This window comes from Haematobia irritans, chromosome 4 (assembly GCF_050003625.1).
Source record: "Haematobia irritans isolate KBUSLIRL chromosome 4, ASM5000362v1, whole genome shotgun sequence".
NCBI classification, from domain to species: Eukaryota; Metazoa; Arthropoda; class Insecta; order Diptera; family Muscidae; genus Haematobia; species Haematobia irritans.
This window is the reverse complement of record NC_134400.1, coordinates 179,334,584-179,348,886: the sequence shown is the minus strand read 5'-3', so window position 1 is coordinate 179,348,886 and position 14,303 is coordinate 179,334,584. Positions and strand designations below refer to the sequence as shown.

The 14,303-nt window shown below is 34.5% G+C and overlaps 1 protein-coding gene across 2 annotated transcripts in view; it reads right to left on the bottom strand.

Moving 5' to 3' along the window:
• LOC142236117 (vesicle-associated membrane protein 1-like) overlaps positions 1 to 14,303 on the bottom strand; it is a 29,269-nt gene that overhangs the window by 7,253 nt on the left and 7,713 nt on the right. Inside the window, exon 1 of one of the 2 annotated variants that reach the window (XM_075307375.1) lies at positions 68 to 496. The exons of the other annotated variant lie outside the window; for it this stretch is intronic. Coding sequence (XP_075163490.1) covers positions 68 to 129 — 62 coding nt within the window. The 5' untranslated portion in view covers positions 130 to 496. Of the gene's footprint in view, positions 1 to 67; positions 497 to 14,303 lie in introns of those variants that run through there. 2 annotated transcript variants of the gene reach the window in all.

Below are 14,303 nucleotides of genomic sequence, written 5' to 3'. Positions count from 1 at the left end.
TTTTTGCCAAAAAATAATTTCCATTTTTGCCACTATCCAATGTAGAGAATTTCAAGGCACAACTTACTCGTCCATGGTCGATGCTCTTTTGGAATAGTAAACATTTTCATAAAGGTGTTCATCGCACATTTTATTTATATATTTATTTTTATTGTTTTCTCTATTTAATTGATGTTTATATTTTGTAAATATTCAAAACAATGGATTTCTTGAAATATTTTCACACCGTTTAAATGTAAAAATTTATTCTCCGTTCCCGATAAAAAAATACATGCGAATTATTCGACTACTTGAGATAAAAAAAAAAAAAACAATTATTATATGAATGTGCTTTTGTTTTATTTTTTGTTGTTGGTTCAACATGAAAGCTATTACGGCAGCGATGAATGTTGACTCAATTCACATCGAACCGCAAAAATGTATTCTGTAGATCTTTTCACAGATATTCGTCTTACACTGAGATTAAGATTTACAGTGAGTCTGCTTCGGAACGATTGTACGGAAATTTTAAACAAAAAGAAAAAAGTACACTCACTACTTTTAGTGAGGGTATAAAAAACCCAGAGAATGTTTGATGATCTCTAGAGAGTGTGAGAGAGGGAAATTGTGTGCATGTGTGTTTCAAGCATATCAAACGTCTGCCTCTATCAGGGGAATCCCTCGCGAAATCAACGTCACATAAAATACACGACAATATTAGAATGTAGCTAAGCCCCCTAATTGATGCCCTACATCTTCTTACTGATAGTGGGAAAGGTGAAGTGAAGAATAAAATTATACACTCAAAAAAACAGTGAACTAACCAGGAAAAAAACTTTTGATTAATTTCGATTAATTTTACAAAATTTTTACTAAATTATATTACAAACGTCGATATCACAAAAATAAGTCAATATTTTTGACAAATTCAAGAAAATTTATTAGACATAAGTAAGAATTAATAAAATGATTATGTGGAAAAAAATGCTAAATCCATTCTAGAAAAATTGCGAATTTTTGAAAATATTTTAGGTCAAACGTTGCCATTTCCCATTATTTATTTGGAAAAATACTAAAAATTTCATTCAAAACACTGAATTCGGATCACACCCTAAGAAGTTCTGCAAATTCAGTGCAACGTTTGTTGAAATGGTGGGCATCCGTCCTATGACAAGTTCATATTACACTCATCGCTTCCCCGCCAATTTTGCACCACTTCCAGACACAAAAAGCAAATGTTCACTACTTTTTTGGCTATTCTTTTTTTGCAGCGTTATTAAAATATTCACTTATGTAAGAATAGTTTTAATATCAATTACTATTTTTTAAGTCGTGGTGAAATTTTGAGTCGATCTGAGCATGTCCGTCCGTCCGTCTGTTGAAATCAAGCTAACTTCCGAACGAAACAAGCTATCGACTTGAAATTTGGCACAAGTAGTTGTTATTGATGTAGGTGGGATGGTATTGCAAATGGGCCATATCGGTCCACTTTTATGTATAGCCTCCATATAAACGGACCCCCAAATTTGCCTTGCGGGGACTCTAAGAGAAGCAAATTTCATCCGATTCGGCTGAAATTTGGTACATAGTGTTCTGGTTTCTAACAACCATGCAAAAATTGGTCCGCATCGGTCCATAATTATATATAGCCCCCATATAAACCGATCCCCTGATTTGGCTTGCGGAGTCTCTAAGAGAAGCAAATTTCATCCGATCCGGCGGAAATTTGGTACAAAGTGTTAGTATATGGTTTCTAACAACCATGCAAAAATTGGTCCGCATCGGTCCATATTTATATATAGCCCCAATATAAGCCGATCCCCTGATTTGGCTTGCGGAGCCTCTAAGAGAAGCAAATTTCATCCGATCCGGCTGAAATTTGGTACATGGTGTTCACATATGGCCTCAAACACCCATGCGAAACTTGTTCGAAATCGGTACATAATTATCTATAGCCCCCATATAAACCGATACCCAGATTTGACCTCTGGAGCCCCTTGGAAGACCAAAATTCATTCGATTCGGTTGAAATTTGGTACGTGATGTTAGTATATGGTATCCAACAATCACGCAAGAATTGGTTCATATCAGTCCCTAATTATATATAGCCCCCATTTAAACCGATACTCAGATTTGACCTCCGGTGCCTTTTGGAGAAGCAAAATTCATCCGATCTGTTGGAAAATTGGTACGTGGTGGTAGTATATGATATTTAACAACCATGCCGAAAGTGGTCCATATCAGTCCATAATCATATATAGCCCCCATATAAACCGATCCCGAGATTTGGTTTTGGAGCCTCTTGGAGGAGCAAATTTCATCCGAGTCAGTTGAAATTTGGTACATTGTGCTAGTATATGGCCGTTAACAACCATGCCTTACTAGGTCCATATCGGTCTATAGTTATATATAGCCCTCAGATAAATCGATCCCCAATCACACAAAAAGTGGTACATATCAAGTTCATAATTGTATATAGCCCCCATATAAGCGACCCCCATATTTTAATTCTGGATCTCTACGTATCGTGCAAAAAGTTCATATCGATTCGTAATTATTTATAGACTTACCTATACATAACTTTTTTGTCTAATATATACCACGTATGGACTAACTCACAATTTAGAAAACGGTGTTAAGAAGTTTTAAGATACCACAACCCAAGTAATTCGATTGTGGATGACAGTCTTTCGTAGAAGTTTCTACGCAATCCATGGTGGAGGGTACATAAGATTCGGTCTGGCCGAACTTACGGCCGTTTATACTTGTTTTCTTTCGAAAGATGGGTGGATTTGTAGTAAAATTTAAAAAATTCCGAACTATCTTGTGGGAAATACGAATTTTGTATATCTTGTTGCTTCATTTGTATAATGTTTCCCCTTTTTAGGAAACTTTCTCAAAATGTAATAATTCAATAAACTCTAATAGTAATCTATTGGCTTGGTGCCCTAGAGGGTTCACTTGTTTTTTGAGTGTATCTACCAAAAGGGATTTTTAATTGACCTGGAAAAAACATGTCGCTGATTACAAAAAAAAAAAAAATAATAATAATAAAAGTAGGCATAACTGAGAATTTGTAATTATACGCAGAAAAAATATTAATAATATTTATTTTTTAATTCAAATTTTAATTGAGGCTGAAAACGACTTAATTTAACTTTTGTGTGGTAAGAAGAAATCAATTATTTTTCAATAGATGGCGTTACTTATACGCATCTCCAGCTGTATGAGTCCGATGGGATTCCGCGTTAAATAGATTAAATTCCGTGCTAAAAATATTAAATGATGCCCTAGGTTAGATTACACCCAAAGAAATTTGTTAGTAAGGACAACAGAAAAGTCTGCTAAAACAGCAGAAATTCTGCTGAAAAAGGGACAGCAGTCACTGATTGCTGATATAGCAAACATTCCCTGCTATTTTTTAAGCTCGATTACACTAAAATATGTTTTATTTTTGGCTAAAACAAATAAAAATGTCAACTTAGGTGCTATCCTAATATAATTAAAACAATATTTTATGAATATCTATAGTATTTGACCAAAAATCTGAATATTTATGCAATTGAGGCATAACAGCAAACAAAATGTTTGCTGATCGTATTTAGGAGCTTGTAAGTATATTACAGTGCAAAAATATATCAAAACCTACTTTTGGTTCTTCAATATGCTTTGGGGAATAATTTATAACCGAAAAATTTTATAAATTGTTGTTCATTAGGCAAAAATATAACAGCAGACACCGATTGCTGATTTTAGCAGACTTTTTTTTATAGGTAGATTAGGTTAAAGAAAGTTTGGTTTTTTACATATCCAGCAAAAAAGGATTTTTAATTGACTTTGCAAGCCGCGGAAAAATTGTCGAAGATTACAAAAAGTTTTTATTTCTTCGAAAATTGGAAGTAGGCATAACTGAGTACGATATTTGCAATTACACCGGAAAAAGGTTTTACATGATAGCCGGTTTATGCCTAAATAAATTCGTACAAACATACAGTTTGTCAAGAAAGTGTTTTGACAATGGGATCAAAATTATGTTTTGTTCCAAAATTAAATATAATGAAATTTTAAAATAATATTTTATTATGTATTTTGCAAAGTATACATACGTACACAGAATTAAAAATTTAATAAAATATTTAATATTTCAATTTTTTTTTGGATTTGAAATAGTTGACAATGTCAAAAGACTTTCTTGACAGACTGTATCTCTTTCCTTTGCCACCGTCAAATCATTCGAACCCAGCCAACTGCACTCAAATCGATGATTTGACGGTGGCAAAGGAATAGAGATATGTTTGTACGAATTTATTTCGGCATAAGCCGGCTATCATGTAAAACCTTTTTCGGAAGGTTCAAGTGTGGTTCATTGTTGGGTTTAATGAACTGCCTGAATTTATTCTGATAATTGGTTGATAGTTTTGCTGCAAGTAGATGATGCTGATGAGGAATGTGGTAATTCCCAAATAAATTTGACAAACATTCTTTTCCTCTGTTGGTTAAGCTAAACTTGTAGTTTAGTCAATGCATGGTTTTAAGCTGAAAAAACAACAACAATGATTAAAGAACAAAAAAATTTAACCAAAATCAACTCCATGAACTAAAAAAAGTTTCAGTTGGCATTAGCACCCCTTGTTTTGAGTGTATATACAGAAAATATTAATTATTTTTATACCCTGCGCCACACTGTGGAACAGGGTATTATAAGTTAGTGCATATGTTTGCAACACCCAGAAGGAGACGAGATAGACACATGGTGTCTTTGGCAAAAATGCTCAGGGTGGGCTCTTGAGTCGATATAGCGATGTCCGTCTGTCCGTGAACACATTTTTGTAATCAAAGTCTAGGTCGCAGTTTTAGTCCAATCGACTTCGAATTTGGCACAAGTATGTGTTTTGGCTCAGAATAGATCCCTATTGATTTTGGAAGAAATCGGTTCAGATTTAGATATAGCTCCCATATATATATTTCGCCCGATATGGACTTATATGGCCCCAGAAGCCCGAGTTTTACCCTAATTTGCTTAAAATTTTGCACAAGAAGAACAATTAGTACTATAGTCAAGTGTGCCAAATTTTATTGAAATCGGTTCAGATTTAGATATAGCTCCCATATATATCTTTCGCCCGATATGGACTAATACGGTCCCAGAAGCCGGAGTTTTACCCCAATTTGGTTTAAATTTTGCACAGGGAGTAGAATTAGCATTGTAGCTATGCGTGTCAAATTTGGTTTAAATCGGTTCAGATTTAGATATAGCTCCCGTATATAGCTTTCGCCCGATTTACACTCATATAACCACAGAGGCCAATTTTTTGCTCCGATTTAGTTGAAATTTTGCACAGGGAGTAGAATTAGCATTGTTACTATACGTGCCAAATTTGGTTGAAATCGGTTCAGATTTAGATATAGCTCCCATATATATGTTTTTCTGATTTCGACAAAAATGGTCAAAATACCAAAATTTTCCTTGTAAAATCGCCACTGCTTAGTCGAAAAGTTGTAAAAATGACTCTAATTTTCCTAAACTTCTAATACATATATATCGAGTGATAAATCATAAATAAAATTTTGGCGAAGTTTCCTTAAAATTGCTTCAGATTTAAATGTTTCCCATATTTTTTACTAACATTGTGTTCCATCTTAGTGCATGCCGACTTAAATTTTGAGTCTATAGATTTTGTAGTAGTCTATCAATCTCTGTCCAGATCGAGTGATATTTAAATGTATGTATTTGGGACAAACCTTTATATATAGCACCCAACACATTTGACGGATGTGATATGGTATCGAAAATTTAGATCTACAAAGTGGTGCAGGGTATAATATAGTCGGCCCCGCCCGACTTTAGACTTTCCTTACTTGTTTTTTCTTGTGATTGTAGTTAAAAATTGTACCAGATGAAAATCTCAAAAAGTGGAGTAAAATTTAGTTAAATTTTCCGACGAGGTAGTACATTTTTACCATAAAATAGTTTATTTTTTTCTGACAGTCGGTGAAATGAAATATTTAATGAACGGTATTATGCATTATGGGTGTTGTAAACACTTTGTCGTTTTTTGTTACGGCTACCTTCTCATACTGGGCTTAGTGTATCTCCACGTTAGCTCAACACTAAAAATGGGCATTGATTCTCAACCAGCTAAACCACATTAATCATACTTCCACTCTCTAACAAATAACGCTTATATCTTATATGAAAAAGCCATTCAATGTTATTAAAAAAATAAGTAAGGAAAGTTTAAAATCGGGCGGGACCGACTATATTATACCCTGCATATGTTTGTAGATCTACGTTTTTTCGATACCATATCAAATCCGTCAAATGTGTCGGTTGCTATATATAAAGCTTTGTCCCAAATACAGACATTTAAATCTGACTCAATCTGGACAGAATTTGTTAGACTTTTATAAAATCAATAGACTTAAAATGTAAGTCGGCTAATGGAACACAATGTTAGTAAAAAACAAGTAAGGAAAGTCTAAAGTCGGGCGGGGCCGACTATATTTTACCCTGCACCACTTTGTAGAACTAAATTTTCGATACCATATCACATCCGTCAAATGTGTTGGGTGCTATATATAAAGGTTTGTCCCAAATACATACATTTAAATATCACTCGATCTGGACAGAATTTGATAGACTTTTACAAAATCTATAGACTCAAAATTTAAGTTGGCTAATGCACTAGGGTGGAACACAATTTTAGTAAAAAAATATGGGAAACATTTAAATCTGAAGCAATTTTAAGGAAACTTCGCAAAAGTTTATTTATGATTTATCGCTCGATATATATGTATTAGAAGCAGCGTTGCCAGAATTGTTTCACCAAAAACCGCTAGATTTGCCCAAAAAAATAGCTAAAAAAAGCTAAAAATGCTAAAAAAATAGCTAGAAAAAAAGCTAAATTTGTTTGTATCAAAAGTCACATTTTTGATTGAAATTTAACAAACTTAAAGGCTTTATTTCACTTACAATGCATATTATTTTCATTTTAATTCCACTTCTGTGAGACTGTAACAATATCTAAGGCATATTAGCTCTGTTTGCCTTTTCGATACATTTTGATTACTATCACAATTTTTTTACTGGAAGTCCTTCGTTTTTTGGGAGCTACCTTCCCAACACCTCTATTTTATTTACTTGTTATTTTAAAATATTAAATGATCTAAGCATGCTTTGGATTTGGTAAAAAAATGATTTGTCATTTTTTTAAATAAAATTTTAGTTTGGTTTTGAAATTGTGAAAAATTCGAAATACATTACTTTTATTTAAATTGTAGAAAATACCTATAGTTTACATTTCCCAGTAAAAACATTTTCCTTTTCTTCATGAGCTATCAAAGCGCTTTAAAAACGTGCTAACGCCAACTTAAATTTCCAAATTCAGTCTCGACTTCAAGTAGAAATTATTGTATATATACGTTTTTAAAATAAAGTGTTGAAAAACATCTATTTTTGAACGCTATTTTGGTTTGTGGCAAAAACTCCTCACATTTAAAGACTATTTCATTAATTCTTCCTTCTTTCATGAAAACATACCCATTTTTAAGTTGAATCACTTAATTATAAGGACAAAACGACTTTATCGTCTTTTGGACAAGGAAAACAGTATATATAAAAGAAATTCACAAATGCTATTATAACCAAAATTCGCGTTCGTATTTTAAGGAGACGACAATATTTTTTCAGTGCACACAGCAATTCACATCTACTATTTTAATTTAGTAATATCGTAATAACTTTAGAATATTATAATAACATAAAAAGGATAAACGAGTCAAATGATAATATTCCCAATAATTTACTGACAGTTTATCTAACAAATTTGTATGGTAATAGTAGATTTAAAGTTTACGATAACTTTTATGTATATAATGAAAAAACTATACAACAAGGTGTATTTGCTACAAAAATGCCCGCATAATGGCTGGACTCATTATTAATTTTTCAACTGAGCTTTGAAATATGTGGAAACCCTTATACTTGCAGCAAGGCTTAGATAAAACGCCGATTTATCCATATTTCAATAGAAACATGTCGAAAATAAAAAAGCCAAAAATTGCTAAAAGGGTCATGAAAAAAAGCCAGAAAAAAAGCTAAAAGCTAAATGCATTTTTTTCCCGCTAAACGTCTTCAAAAAAAGCCAAATCTAGCGGGAAAAAAGCTAAATTGGCAACGCTGATTAGAAGTTTAGGAAAATTAGAGTCATATTTACAACTTTTCGACTAAGCAGTGGCGATTTAACAAGGAAAATATTGGTATTTTGACCATTTTTGTCGAAATCAGAAAAACATATATATGGGAGCTATATCTAAATCTGAACCGATTTCAATCAAATTTGGCACACATGACTGTATTACTAATTGTGTTTACCTAGCCCTTCTGTGCGTGATGAGGTCCCGCTGGACCTTTTTGATTTTTATTCATACATAACTTTATCTTTTATATGAATTTCAGCTTGATGGTTTATGACTTCTTGTACTGAAGTGTTTTAAGTTGAAAACTTTAAATTTTTATGTGATTGAATCATTAAATCGGTTTTTATAGGTATTTGAAAAAGTTTAGTGCGATTCTGCGTGATGAGGTCCAATGGGACCTATTACTAATTACATTAGTGGTTTCAGCACAGTTTAAAACGCAGTGTAAAGATATTGCGATTTTCGTATTTGGAACAATTAATAACACTAACATCCTTTCAGAAAATACCGTTATTTGGGAGAATTTGTCATTTTTGAAGTTTCCATTGGTTTCGTTGCTTGGTAGTACATAATTTTATGTCTTCCGTTGATATATCCAATATAGTGAGAGTAAAAGTGCAAAAAAAGTTATTTGAACTTCATGGAAATCGTGGTCGAAATAAGTTTTTATATTTCTATACATTTTCCAGACCTATCGGCTCCTGGGATTTGGGAAGATGTGCCTCAATTTGGACCAAGTTTGAAACAACCACTGTGCACATAATACTGCGAGCAAAACGAACGCCACTAAAAAAATCGTATTGTTTTTCCTTCAAAAATCCAGTTTGTTAAGAACATTCAACTACAAAAACAATATATTGTTGCTTGGTACGTATAAGGATACTTATAGGTACCACGCCTGCGTCAAACATCAGGGCCATACTAGTGGCCCTAATCAAAAATTTTAACATTATCTGTATCCTATTAAAAATTAAATAAAACTCTATATTTACAACCAAATGTTTATATATGCAATTTGTGCATTATAAAGGGTGATTCTTTTGAGGTTAGGATTTTCATGCATTAGTATTTGACAGATCACGTGGGATTTCAGACATGGTGTCAAAGAGAAAGATGCTCAGTATGCTTTGACATTTCATCATGAATAGACTTACTAACGAGCCACAACGTCGAATTTTCAGTGAATGGGCCCTAGAAAAGTTGGCAGAAAATCCGCTTTTTTATCGACAAATTTTGTTCAGCGATGAGGCTCATTTCTGGTTGAATGGCTACGTAAATAAGCAAAATTGCCGCATTTGGAGTGAAGAGCAACCAGAAGCCGTTCAAGAACTGCCCATGTATCCCGAAAAATGCACTGTTTGGTGTGGTTTGTACGCTGGTGGAATCATTGGACCGTATTTTTTCAAAGATGCTGTTGGACGCAACGTTACGGTGAATGGCGATCGCTATCGTTCGATGCTAACAAACTTTTTGTTGCCAAAAATGGAAGAACTGAACTTGGTTGACATGTGGTTTCAACAAGATGGCGCTACATGCCACACAGCTCGCGATTCTATGGCCATTTTGAGGGAAAACTTCGGAGAACAATTCATCTCAAGAAATGGACCGGTAAGTTGGCCACCAAGATCATGCGATTTGACGCCTTTAGACTATTTTTTGTGGGGCTACGCCAAGTCTAAAGTCTACAGAAATAAGCCAGCAACTATTCCAGCTTTGGAAGACAACATTTCCGAAGAAATTCGGGCTATTCCGGCCGAAATGCTCGAAAAAGTTGCCCAAAATTGGACTTTCCGAATGGACCACCTAAGACGCAGCCGCGGTCAACATTTAAATGAAATTATCTTCAAAAAGTAAATGTCATGGACCAATCTAACGTTTCAAATAAAGAACCGATGAGATTTTGCAAATTTTATGCGTTTTTTTTAAAAAAAAAGTTATCAAGCTCTTAACAAATCACCCTTTAGAAGAGTCCACCTACAGTAAATGATCGAAAAATATCGTAGGGATAACCTCTCTACCATCCTTTTTTTATTGTAGGTCCCACGGGACCTCATCACGCTGGTATCGCTTCCAGTGTTATCACACAGTGTTATCAACACAAGGCCTAGTGCAAAATTTCAACCAAATTGGACCAAAACTCTGGCTTCTGGGGCCATATAAGTCCATATCGGGCGAAAAATATATATGGAAGCTATATCTAAATCTGAACCGATTTCAATCAAATTTGGCACATATGACTATACTACCAATTGTACTCCTTGTGCAAAATTTCAAGCTAATCGGGATAAAACTCTGGCTTCTGGGTTGATATAAGTGCATATCGGGCGAAAGATATATATGGGAGCTATATCTAAATCTGAATCGATTTCAACCAAATTTGGGACGCATAACTACAATGCTAAATCTACTCCCTGTGCAAAATTTCAACCAAATTGGGCTAAAACTCTGGCTTTTAGGACCATATTAGTCCATATCGGGCGAAAGATATATATGGGAGCTATATCTAAATCAGAACCGATTTCAATCAAATTTTGCACACTTAACTATACTACTAATTGTACTCCTAGTGCAAAATTTTAACCAAATTCGGCCAAAAATCTGACTTCTGGGGCCATATAAGTCCATATCGGGCGAAAGATATATATGGGAGCTATATCTAAATCTGAACCGATTTCCATCAAATTTTGCACACTTGACTATACGACTAAGTGTTATGTTTGTACAAAATTTCAAGCAAATCGGTATAAAACTCTGGCTGCTGGGTCCATATTAGTGCATATCGGGCGAAAGATATATATGGGAGCTATATCTAAATCTGAACCGATTTCCTCCAAAATCAATAGGGTTCTATTCTGACCCAAATTAGGAACATGTGCCAAATTTGAAGGCGATTGGACTTCAATTGCAACCTAGACTTTTATCAGAAAAATGTGTTCACAGACAGACGGACGGACGGGCAGACGAACAGACGGACATGGTTATATCGACTCAGGGACCCACCCTGAGCGTTATTGCCAAAGACACCATGTGTCTATCTCGTCTCCTTCTGGGTGTTACAAACATATGCACTAACTTATAATACCCTGTTCCACAGTGTGGCGCAGGGTATAATAATAATTCAAATAAGGAACATTTGCTCACATTGGGCAAAATTTAACTGAAATCAACAAATCTTCATTAACTACAATAAAGTTCAGTTGGTATTAGCGCCTCCCTTTTTTGATGTATCTGAATGCATTTCTACGATTTTTCGGACGATAACTCAGCTAGCTCATAGAAATAATTCCAACTTTATGTTAGTAAGAAACAAATTGTAAATTATTGTTAATAAAAGATTTTTGTATACGAGTCTATATCAGATAAAGATCACAGTCTGCTATTAATACATACTAAAAAATAAGACTGCAAATAAAATCGACCTTTATCTGAATGAGAATTTTCTCTGAGAGAAATTTGTTACGCCTTCATTCGATTTTTAGGTCGAAATATACATATTTTGCAGGCAAGGCATTTGCCCTCCAAAGACAAAATATTTGGAGTGTAACTCTCTGTAAACGATTTAGTATTTTCATATACTGCGTCCCATAATATAAAGGGTGATTCTTTTGAGGTTAGGATTTTCATGCATTAGTATTTGACAGATCACGTGGGATTTCAGACATGGTGTCAAAGAGAAAGATGCTCAGTATGCTTTGACATTTCATCATGAATAGACTTACTAACGAGCCACAACGTCGAATTTTCAGTGAATGGGCCCTAGAAAAGTTGGCAGAAAATCCGCTTTTTTATCGACAAATTTTGTTCAGCGATGAGGCTCATTTCTGGTTGAATGGCTACGTAAATAAGCAAAATTGCCGCATTTGGAGTGAAGAGCAACCAGAAGCCGTTCAAGAACTGCCCATGCATCCCGAAAAATGCACTGTTTGGTGTGGTTTGTACGCTGGTGGAATCATTGGACCGTATTTTTTCAAAGATGCTGTTGGACGCAACGTTACGGTGAATGGCGATCGCTATCGTTCGATGCTAACAAACTTTTTGTTGCCAAAAATGGAAGAACTGAACTTGGTTGACATGTGGTTTCAACAAGATGGCGCTACATGCCACACAGCTCGCGATTCTATGGCCATTTTGAGGGAAAACTTCGGAGAACAATTCATCTCAAGAAATGGACCGGTAAGTTGGCCACCAAGATCATGCGATTTGATGCCTTTAGACTATTTTTTGTGGGGCTACGTCAAGTCTAAAGTCTACAGAAATAAGCCAGCAACTATTCCAGCTTTGGAAGACAACATTTCCGAAGAAATTCGGGCTATTCCGGCCGAAATGCTCGAAAAAGTTGCCCAAAATTGGACTTTCCGAATGGACCACCTAAGACGCAGCCGCGGTCAACATTTAAATGAAATTATCTTCAAAAAGTAAATGTCATGGACCAATCTAACGTTTCAAATAAAGAACCGATGAGATTTTGCAAATTTTATGCGTTTTTTTTTTTAAAAAGTTATCAAGCTCTTAACAAATCACCCTTTATGTACATATATCCACAAGTCAGATAGATAAGGTATTTGTTTTACTAATCGCGAAATTTAATGAAATTATTTACATTACTAGGAGCGGCCTCTATGACGGAAACTTATAAGGTAATCATTATGACACTGATAAGATATTCAATGTTGTAAAATGATTATATTTTTTTAGTTTCCTCTCTACAGGAATGGAATAACATTAGATTGTAAATAAGACGACAATCAGGATATAATCCGAAATAAGCAGAAACTTTGTTGGAAGGCTGTAATGAGTAAAGGTAAGTATGTTACTATGTTCGCTTTTCGAGTTGAAATTTTCGCGGTTACTTTATTAACCCTTATATTATGTTGGGGTCATTTGATGACCCACGTCGCATTTTTCATCCGTGCATTTCTTACTGTTGGAATATAAATAAAAGTTCTTACTACTCAACGCATAATTTGTTGACATGTAGTGAATTCTTGCTGAGTAGTAAGAACTTTTAATTATATTCCAACATTAAGAAATGCGCTGATGAAAAATACCATATCATCATCAGATGACCCCAAACATAATATAAGGGTTAAAACAGTTCAATGTAAAGCAGATAAATTAACTCAATTGATGTTTCTTGTTCCTCTCAATTTCGGCAAGACATTATGGGAATATGTTTGTTCTCATTTTTAATTTTGATTACTTCAGAAAAAGTAATCGCAAAAATAAAGTGATTTTCTTCAACTCGAAAACTGAACATAGTACTTACCTTAAATTGTTGTGCGTTTCACAGTAGAGAGGTGTACCCGTGATATTCCGCTCATGCACACTCACGACGATGTTGGTTCTTCATGTATGCTCACCCGCGATTAGAAGAGGAAATGTGATGTACGAAAGCCCTAACACACGAAAATTCTACTCACTCAGAAAAATTATCGTCATTCACTATTGAGTCGTGAGTTATTTTTTGAAATTAATATCTAGCGAATAAGAGTAAAACCCGTTCACCGACGAGAATAATTCTATTATAAAAGGTTATGCTTAGAATTGTTTGTGTAATTTAGACTGGAAAGAGTCAAGGAATTGCTTCGCTAGCACGAAAGTGGCCAGTTGCCGAATTTGATTTTCTCCGATGAGAACCCATTCCAAATTGAGCAGTTTGTGAACGAACACAATGATCGGGTTTCATTGCCAAATATGTCAGCTGAATGTTTACACCAGATCTGCCGATGATAACGGATGGGCCACCGTAACGATCGATGGTCGCTCCTCGACCGTGTGGTCAAAATAAATGCCAAATATATTGGGAAAATGTGCAAAATGTGTACACTCAAAAAAAAAGTGAACTCTCTATTTCACTAAAGCCAATTTAACTTTATTTTAGTTAATGGAATTAGTATGCTTGGAGAAAGTTTCCTTTAAGGTTGAGTTACATGCTATGCGTTAATACGTCCGTTGATTGAAGAGTTGAGTTTTCTCTTTGAAAGCAACAGTATCGTTAGAGTGCTTCAAACTGGAAAATATCAACCCTTCTATAAACGCACGGATTAACGCATGATATGTAACTTAATAATAATTTTTTGCGTACGTTAGTTAAATTAACTAAAACCGAGGAAATTTATTTATTT